This window comes from Esox lucius, chromosome 7, assembly GCF_011004845.1.
Source record: "Esox lucius isolate fEsoLuc1 chromosome 7, fEsoLuc1.pri, whole genome shotgun sequence".
Classification (NCBI taxonomy): Eukaryota; Metazoa; Chordata; class Actinopteri; order Esociformes; family Esocidae; genus Esox; species Esox lucius.
The window spans coordinates 34,561,274-34,571,642 of NC_047575.1; the positions used below are offsets into that span (position 1 = coordinate 34,561,274).

General features: G+C 44.6%; 1 protein-coding gene across 1 annotated transcript; it reads left to right on the plus strand.

Annotated features, from left to right (window-relative positions):
• Positions 1 to 3,888: 3,888 nt before the first annotated feature.
• On the plus strand, positions 3,889 to 9,922 carry smg8 (SMG8 nonsense mediated mRNA decay factor). Its single transcript, XM_010893570.4, has 4 exons — positions 3,889 to 6,238; positions 6,392 to 6,537; positions 8,368 to 9,291; positions 9,590 to 9,922. Exons 1-4 carry the CDS (start codon positions 4,720 to 4,722, stop codon positions 9,803 to 9,805), a joined length of 2,805 nt encoding a protein of 934 aa, XP_010891872.1. The 5' UTR covers positions 3,889 to 4,719; the 3' UTR covers positions 9,806 to 9,922.
• The last annotated feature ends 447 nt before the right edge of the window (positions 9,923 to 10,369 follow it).

The window sequence follows — 10,369 nt, forward strand, 5'->3', positions numbered from 1 at the left end:
GACCTTGAGATGCTTCTTAGTTGCCCTGGCTGTGTGTTTCAGGTCGTTGTCATGCTGGAAGACCCAGCCACGACCCATCATCAATGCTCTTACTGAGGTAAGGAGGTTGTTGGCCAAGGTCTCGCGATACATGGCCCCATCCATCCTCCCCTCAATACGATGCAGTCATCCTGTCCCCTTTGCAGAAAAGCATCCCCAAAAAATTATGTTTCCACCTCCATGCTTCACGGTTGGGATGGTGTTCTTGGGGTTGTACTCACTCCTTCGAGTGGAGTTTAGACCAAAAAGCTAAATTTTTGTCTCATTAGACCACATGACCTTCTCCCATTTCTCTTCTGGATCATCCAGATGGTCATTGGCAAACTTCAGATTTGCCTGGACATGCGCTGGCTTGAGCAGGGGGACCTTGCGTGCGCTGCAGGATTTTAATCCATGGCGGCATAGTGTGTTACTAATGGTTTTCTTTGAGACTGTGGTCCCAACTCTCTTCAGGTCATTGACCAGGTCCTGCCGTGTAGTTCTGGGCTGGTCCCTCACCTTCCTCGTGATCATTGATGCCCCACGAGGTGAGATCTTGCATGGAGCCCCAGACCGAGGGAGATTGACCGTCATCTTGAACTTCTTCCATTTTCTAATAATTGCACCAACAGTTGTTGCCTTCTCACCAAGCTGCTTGCCTATTGTCCTGTAGCCCATCCCAGCCTTGTGCAGGTCTACAATTTTATCCCTGATATCCTTACACAGTTCTCTGGTCTTGGCCATTGTGGAGAGGTTGGAGTCTGTTTGATTGAGTGTGTGGACAGGTGTCTTTTATACAGGTAACAAGTTCAAACAGGTGCAGTTAATACAGGTAATGAGTGGAGAACAGGTGGGCTTCTTAAAGAAAAACTAACAGGTCTGTGAGAGCCGGAATTCTTACAGGTTGGTAGGTGATCAAATACTTGTCATGCAATAAAATGCAAATTAATTATTTAAAAATCATACAATGTGATTTTCTGCATGTTTGTTTTAGATTCAGTCTCTCACAGTGGAAGTGTACCCATGATAAAAATTGCAGACCTCTACATGCTTTGTAAGTAGGAAAACCTGCATAATCTGCAGTGTATCAAACACTTGTTCTCCCCACGGTATCCTGTTGTCTCTGTATATAATTCCATTAGGTAGTAGTGTCTGCATGACATTTAATTGTTATGCATATGATATGCAGTTGTCTTTGTCGGTTAAGCCAAATTACTTGAGCAAGTTGTGTGTTCTGCATAATTGCCTGGAAGATGTTACAAACTGGATGTCCAATCGTTTTCTTCAATTAAACACTGAAAACAAAAGTTTTAATTATTGGCCCCCCCATCTGTTTCAGATGTTCAGCTGCCAGACTTCTTACAAAGACTAAATCAAGGTCTCATATAACCCCAGTGTTAGCAGCTCTACATTAGTAACTGAATTTCAGGGTAGATTTTAAAATTCTGCTTATCAATTTTAAGGCACTACATAGTCTGGCACCTGATTACATTAGTGACATGGTAAACCCATACTGCATTGTTTCAGCCTCTCGGGTAAGCTGAAAAAGGACTTTCCGGAGTCTAGATTTGTTGATAGTAATACACTTGAAACAAATAGCCAACCGAAAACTGCAGACAGTGCCTTCCCACGCGATCAACCTGCCTCAAAAAATATAACGGAACGCAGCCTAACGTGGTCATCGATTGCTGCCTTGATGTACACAATTAAATTAAAGCTTTTTGCTACGAGGATCAGTGACATACACTCACCTAAAGGATTATTAGGAACACCTGTTCAATTTCTCATTAATGCAATTATCTAATCAACCAATCACATGGCAGTTACTTCAATGCATTTAGGGGTGTGGTCCTGGTCAAGACAATCTCCTGAACTCCAAACTGAATGTCAGAATGGGAAAGAAAGGTGATTTAAGCAATTTTGAGCGTGGCATGGTTGTTGGTGCCAGACGGGCCGGTCTGAGTATTTCACAATCTGCTCAGTTACTGGGATTTTCACGCACAGCCATTTCTAGGGTTTACAAAGAATGGTGTGAAAAGGGAAAAACATCCAGTATGTGGCAGTCCTGTGGGCGAAAATGCCTTGTTGATGCTAGAGGTCAGAGGAGAATGGGCCGACTGATTCAAGCTGATAGAAGAGCAACCTTGACTGAAATAACCACTTGTTACAACCGAGGAATGCAGCAAAGCATTTGTGAAGCCACAACACGCACAACCTTGAGGCGGATGGGCTACAACCGCAGAAGACCCCACCGGGTACCACTCATCTCCACTACAAATAGGGAAAAGAGGCTACAATTTGTACGAGCTCACCAAAATTGGACAGTTGAAGACTGGAAGAATGTTGCCTGGTCTGATGAGTCTCGATTTCTGTTGAGACATTCAGATGGTAGTCAGTATTTGGCGTAAACAGAATGAGAACATGGATCCATCATGCCTTGTTACCACTGTGCAGGCTGGTGGTGGTGGTGTAATGGTGTGGGGGATGTTTTTTTGGCACACTTTAGGCCCCTTAGTGCCAAATGGGCATCGTTTAAATGCCACGGCCTACCTGAGCATTGTTTCTGACCATGTCCATCCCTTTATGACCACCATGTACCCATCCTCTGATGGCTACTTCCAGCAGGATAATGCACCATGTCACAAAGCTCGAATAATTTCAAATTGATTTCTTGAACATGACAATGAGTTCAGTGTACTGAAATGGCCCCCACAGTCACCAGATCTCAACCCAATAGAGCATCTTTGGGATGTGGTGGAACGGGAGCTTCGTGCCCTGGATGTGCATCCCACAAATCTCCATCAACTGCAAGATGCAATCCTATCAATATGGGCCAACATTTCTAAAGAATGCTTTCAGCACCTTGTTGAATCAATGCCACGTAGAATTAAGGCAGTTCTGAAGGCGAAAGGGGGTCAAACACAGTATTAGTATGGTGTTCCTAATAATCCTTTAGGTGAGTGTATGTACTGTAGGCGAAACTCCTCTCAACAAGCAAATAAGTTGCAGCAATGTGAACCGAGAGAGTGCGCGTTCACGCGAAGGGGAGGAGATTTTCGGTTGGGGGGGGGGGTGTTGGCACAACGTCGGCTTTGAATTCAGTGAGGGCAACTACATTTATCCCTTTTAATTGCGGGTCGGCTGAACTAGGCTTGCCTGGTTGCTTTTCTGGTTTTATTATTATTTTAATGTATTTCTATTGTGTGTAAAACACTGTAATTGTACTAGAAAACCGTTATACAAATAAAGTTATTATACCTACTTTTGTTATGTTCTCAACCCTCGCTTTTCGGCTGTACATTTGTCAAGCTTAAACTGTTCACAATGCACCAGGATCACTGCCTTCGTTGTGGCCTCACTTCAGGGAGAACGGCAAACTGGAGGTCTAGCTTAAAAATTAACCAAATGAGTGAAGGGAAGTTAAGTTAATTCCCTATTGATCTGGGTCTTTGGATGTGATTGACGTTAGGTGAAAACAACCTAAAAAGTCTACTAAACTACTTGCAAGGTAAGGAACCGACTTGTCACAGTATGTTTTGTTGAAGACTGTGATAGGTCGTTCACAAACGATTCGTTCTTTCGGATCGTGGAATCTCGTTCACCGGAAGGAACGACCGGCACTTTGGATCACCTGAAGGAACGATGGAGGACGAGCGACTAATGAGGAAATAAGTATTTCTGAACTCCGAGTATCTAATATATTATCAGCCTTAGTATAGCCTACAGAATGAATGCAGAAAAGGTATGTGGTGTTATCATCTATTTTGACAGTTGTAATGATAGGAAAAATATAATTGTTTCAAATCAACTTTTATTACTATTTTCTAATGATTTATTTCAATCTAAATGTAACCTTGATTTTGCCTCTGGACAATGAGTTGCGCTTGTGCCTGTTCTGTACAATAATTAATGTCCCCTGGCCTGCAGTCAAAAGTTTTGTAAATTTTCTAATAATACATATAATGAACATGGTTTTGTTGATGGCTATCCCTTTTCCTCTCCAACTCTAATGTAGCACACCTGATTCTAATAATTAGCTGGATGAGAAGCTTAATCAGGTTTGCCATAAATTGGGTTGAAGAGAAAACATACAGGACAGTATGGTGTAGAATTTACTCTTAGTTAGCATTTACATTGGTACTACGGTTCCTTCTTATTTCCATCTTGATAAGTGTAGCCGGCGGTGATTTGAGGGTGTGCTAGACTTCGCGGGGAGGGGGGCTGACGCAAGTGAAAGTTGAAAGATTCATTCTTTTTATTAAACGATTCGAAGTGATCCGAATCCGTAAAGTGAGTCGAACTTCCTGTCACTAGTTGAAGATAAGATATTGAACTGGTCCCGCAAAATAGAAGACCTACCCTCGCGATAATTCTGAAGCTCGTTTCTAGTCACAGAATAATACATATATATAATGACCTTGTGCAACGGCAATATTAAATAACAACTCAGCCCTTGAGAGCTTTAATATTCTTTTTGCATTTCTTCGGATAACAGTCAGGACTTTAACATGAATGAGTGGATTGGGTGTTTTAGGAGTGATTAATTTGGATTAGTGCGGGTAGGGTTTTAAATGGATATAGATCGGATAAGTTGCTTTGGTCTTTGGTCCACACTCCAGAACAGTGGGTGGCGGTAATGTATCATTAACGTTGCTACCAACCGCCAAAAATACCGAAGGAAATGAAAGTATTTGGGGGAAAATGGCGTTGCTCGTAAGTGTTGGGGAGCTCCTAGAATCAGAAGTAATAGAAGATCCATTGTACAAAGATGAAGGTCTTTGTGTACTTGGTATATTCGGTAAGACTGCAATGCAACCCGGATCCCCGAAAGAATTTCTAATCAACACGCTCGCGGACAAGCATATATATCCTCTATTCGGGCTGAATGAGACGGATAATCAAAATAGTAGAAGCTTGATTGAGGCGTACTACAGCCAAGAAAACCGAGTATTGTATCTGGTGCTAACTTCTGTTTGTGACAACAGACAGCTTTTGCAAGCATGTGAGTCTTTGAGTATGGGAATCGGGCACTCCGAGGCGCACGAATTCTGGAAAGGGGCAGATAAACAGCATTGTTTAGCCTTGCTCTATCTCTTCTCGTTATGCCATGTTTTGTTACTGGTCCATCCTACATGCTGTTTTGATGTCACCTATGACAGATTGTTTCGTGCACTGGATGCACTTCGCCAGAAAGTCCTTCCCTTGCTACGTGCTGTCATCAAGGATTCCAACATATCCAAAGAATGGAAGGTGAACTGCCGCCCTTGTCCTCCGCGCTTGCTATTTGTATTCCAGATGAATGGAGCCCTGAGATGTAGTGGTGGAAATGGTTCAGATGTTTCTGGGGGAAATGCTGATAAGCCAAAGAAACACTCTCCACGAAGACGACTCCAGCATGCATTGGAGGACCAGATATATCGCATTTTCCGAAAAAGTCGGGTCCTCACCAACCAGAGCAGTAATTGCTTGTTCACTGTGCCTGCTAACCAAGCTTTCGTATATGTGGTTCCTGGGCCTGGGGAGGACCCAGTTGGAGCCGTGCTGGGGCAGCTGCGCTCCAACTGTGCCCTGAGGGAAAATGACACCAACACCTTAGTGTCTGGACCCAGGCGCTACCAACAAATGCGTCATTCTGCCAGACAACCGTCATTCAATGTAGAAAGCAGCAGCCTCTCAGGGGGCCAACTGGTTGACTGTAGTCTGAAGGAGTTCTTATGGCAGCATGTCGAACTGGTTTTGACCAAGAAGGGCTTTGACGACAGTGTTGGTCGCAATCCGCAGCCTTCACATTTTGAACTGCCAACTTATTCCAAGTGGGCCCAGGTGGCCTACAGGCTGCATCAGGTCATGATAGCCAACACGGAGGAGGAAACTGCCGAACTGGCTGTCAAAGTGCAGAGTCAGCTGAAAGTGCTAGAAGGCTTCTTGGACGCGGATGCAAAGTTCTCTGAGAACCGCTGCCAGAAAGCCCTGCCCCTGGCACATAGCGCATACCAGTCTAACCTTCCCCATAACTATACCACCACAGTGCACAAAAACCAGTTGACACAGGCGCTTCGGGTCTACAGCCAGCATGCGCGCGGAGTAGCTTTCCAGCGCTATGCCTTGCAGCTGCATGAGGACTGCTACAAGTTCTGGAGTAATGGGCATCAGCTGTGTGAAGAGCGCAGTCTGACAGACCAACACTGTGTTCATAAGTTTCACCTGCTGCCCCAGCCAGGTAAAGTCTTGAATCACCACTGAACATAACTAATCATATTTATAACCAAGATTATAGGTATTATAACAGGTATCAACAGCGTGTTTTAGAATATTAATGTTGAAGTGCATTTTTACTTTGACTAACAGCCACTGTATCTTTTGTCATCTTCAGGTGAGAAGCCGGAGATGGATCGGAACCCACCCATCCTCAACCACAACAGCAGGGGGCGCTCCACCAGCTCATGTAACTGTGGTCGAAAGCAAGCCCCGCGTGAGGACCCCTTTGACATCCAAGCTGCAAACTATGACTTTTACCAAGTTAGTATTCACTTTAACAAATGTCTACAGAAAACGCCAGAATCAATTCATATGTACAGGTGCATCTCAAAAAATTTGAATATTGTGGAAATGTTAACTTTTTCCATAATTCAAATAATAAAGGGACGCCTTCATATATTCTGGATTCATTACACATCAAGTGAAAGATTTCAAGCCATTTTTGCTTTAATCTTGATTAAAGCTCACAGGTCATGGAAATCAAAAATCCAGTATCTCAAAATATTAGAATAAAACATTTACAATAAAGAAAAGTCTACATGAGAAGAGCTCAAATCAGCTAATTCACTCCCTGAGCCTTCAGTACACACAATCGCAATCATGGGGAAGACTGCTTACTTGACAGTTGTCCTGAAGACACTCATTGACAGCCTGCATGCAGAGGCTAAGCCAGAGAAGGTCAGTGCTGAAAGGATTGGCTGTTCTTGAATCAGCTTTGCTGATTGCAGAGTGCTGTATCAAAACATATTCATGGAAAGTTGACTGGAAGGGAAAAGTGTGGTAGGAAACCGTGCACAAGCAACAGGGATGACTTCAGCCTTGAGAGGATTGTCAAGCAAAGCTGATTCAAGAACTTGGGGGAGCTTCACAAGGAGTGGACTGATATTGGAGACAGCGGATCTAGAGCTACCAAGCACAGACGTGTCCAGGAAATGGGCTACAAGTGTCGCATTCCTAGTGTCAAGCCACTCCCGAACCAGAGACAATGTCAGAAGCGTCTTACCTGGGTGAAAGAGAAAAAGAACTGGGCCGTTGCTCAGTGTTCCAAAGTCCTCTCTTCAGAGTTAATTTGGAAATCAAGGTCCCAAAGTCTGGAGAAAGTTGCTTGAAGTCCAGTGTGACGTTTCCACAGTCAGTGATGATTTGGGGTGCCATGTCATCTGCTGGTCCACTGTTTTTTTTTTTATGAAGTCCAGAGTCAATGCAGCTTTCTACCAGGAGATTTTAGAGCACTTCATGCTTCCATCTGCTGACAAGCTTTATGGAGATGATTTCCTTTTCCAGCAGGACTTGACACCTGCCCAGTGTCAAAACGACTGGTAACTGGGGTGTTGGCCATGGTATTACTGTGCTTGATTGGTCAGCCATCTCACCTGAACTGAACCCTATAGAGCACAGGTGTCAAACCGGTTCCACGGAGGGCCGAGTGTCTGCAGGTTTTTGCTCTCACCTTGTACCTGATTGATTAATTAGTTCACTAATTGGTTAATTTCTACCCCCACCTGGTTGTTCAGGTCTGACCTGGGAACCAATTTAAAGGAAAACCCAAAGACCTGCAGACACTCGGCCCTCCATGGAACCGGTTTGACATCCCTGCTATAGAGAATCTATGGGGTATTGTCAAGAGGAAAATGAGACACCAGACCCAACAACACATTAGCTGAAGGCCGCTATCAAAGCAACCTGGGCTTCCGTAACACCTCAGCAGTGCTACAGGCTGATTGCCTCCATGCCATGCAGCATTGATGCAGTAATTCATGCAAAAGGATCCCTGACCAAGTCTTGAGTACATAAATAAAAATACTTAGGAAAACTTAATTAGCTGATTAGAGCAATTCTCAGGTTGACATTTCTGTATTATACATTTTTTCTTTTCATATTTTGAGATACTGGATTTTTGATTTCCATGAGCTGTAAGCTTGAAATGTTTCACTTGATGTGTAATGAATCTAGAATATATGGAGGTGTCACTTTCTGGATTGAATTATGGAAAAATCTGAACTTTTCCACAATATTCAAATATTTTGGAGATGCACTTGTATTTTGTACATCACTCTTGTTTACTCTTCGTTACACCCTTTTTCCCTGTAGATGCTTGAGGAGAAGTGCTGTGAGAAGCTCGAGAGGATCGTCTTTCCTGTTTTTCAGCCAAGCACCCCAGACCCAGCCCCTGCCTGCGAAGAAGCATCCAGGCTTCCTGAGGCAGCACTCCCAGTTCCAACGTCAGGGTCAGAGCTAGGGTCAGGGCCATCAGAAGGGGAACAACTGAAGGAAAGCATCCCAGTGTCCAACCCAGTGTCCCACACCCCTGGGGAGAGTACCAGCCTCAGCCTGGCCCTCAGCTTGGGGCAGTCCACTGACAGCCTGGGGCCTTATGGAGACGGAGGGGGTGGTGAGGGCCAGGAGAAGAGGCCTAGCTTGGTGGACCGTCAGGCCTCTACCGTGGAGTACCTCCCAGGTATGCTCCACTCTGGCTGTCCCAAAGGCCTGCTTCCTAAATTCTCCAGCTGGTCGCTGGTTAAGCTGGGCCCAGCGAAGGCGTATAATCCCCACACAGGCCTGGAACAGCCTGGCTTCCTGTCTGGCTCCTCCTTCCTCCTGCCCTGGGACGTGGTAATTCGCTCCCGCTCCGAAGAGGAAGTAGGCTTAACTGAGCCCCTGGATGGGGGAGCGTCCTCCTGGCCGGCTCCCAATAAATCCCTAGCGGGGAAACGAGGAAGTGCTGGAGGCCTTGGCCGTGGACGCAGGCGAGATGATGTGGCCCGGGCTTTCGTGGGCTTTGAATACGAGGATAGTAGGGGCCGGCGTTTTCTCAGTTCAGGACCTGATAAAGTGGTGAAAGTGCTGGGGCCTGGAGGGGCCAAAGAGCCCGCCACCAGGGCCCTGAACACAGACATGCCCCTATACATCCCCTCTCCGGCCCAGGGCCGTGGCCTGAAGCCCCACTACGCCCAGCTTGCACGTCTCTTCATTGTTGTACCCGATGCTCCCTTGGAGATAACACTCAACCCACAGGTACCTCAGCTTTGTGTCTTACCTTTACCTATTAGCTGGGTTCTGTCTGACAGAATAAGTGTAAATAAATTGAATGAAATAGATTGGACAAATAAATGTTTTGAAGAAGTGTTTACTTATCTATATGAACGTGAATGCAACTGTACTCATTGTGAGTTCTTAGTGTTGAAATATGCTGTCAGGAGATTCATTTGGACGAGTCTTACCTTTTTTTTTTTTTTTTTTTGTGAATAGAAATGTAATTCTTGATTGCTGTTGAATATAAAACCCTTACCTCTTCTGTCTTTTTTGTTTTCAGGTCCAACCGGGCCCCCCTCCCTGTCCCGTGTTCCACCCTGAGCAGACGGAGGTGGTACTGCCTCCCGATGGCCTGTGGGTCCTACGTCTCCCCTACTCATACGTCACAGACCGTGGTCCGTGCTACCCACCTAAAGAGAACCAGCCCTTGGCCAGCTACAAAGTGCTCCGTGGCATCCTGCGTGCCAACACTGCCAGCCCTCTTCCACCACAGTAAACCGTACTCCAACTGCATTGTGGCTCATACACTTTTTTTTTTTGTTTTTGTACAGTTAATTAAATCTCATTAGTGTTTTTTTTTCTTCCCTAATAGACTATGTTGAGTTAACAGGAATTTGACTGGATTTGTTGTAGGACATTCTAAAAGAATCAAAGTGCTGGTCTGGACATCATAGTTTCAATCTATTGGTATATTCATGGAATTAACATTTCTTTCTTATCTTTTTCATGGTACCTTTAAACAGAGAGAGAATAAAATGAATATTATGGGTGATCCTTGTTTGTTGGCTTTATTTATTGTCATTGTGCACATTCAATCCAAGAGGCTTATTTTAAACTTGAATGTAGTATAATTAATTATTCAGACAATAACAGTGAAACCACATTAAAGTTAGTCTTCAATAAATAAGAGCATTCTGTGGGCTGGTTTCACAGACACAGATTATGCCTAGTCTAGGCCAAAAAGCAAGCTTTCTATTGAACTTGATTTTTTTTTTGTTCTAGACTAGGCTAATCAGTCTGTGAAACCAGCCCAGAGTGTATTAGTGAAGCTTAGCCACTG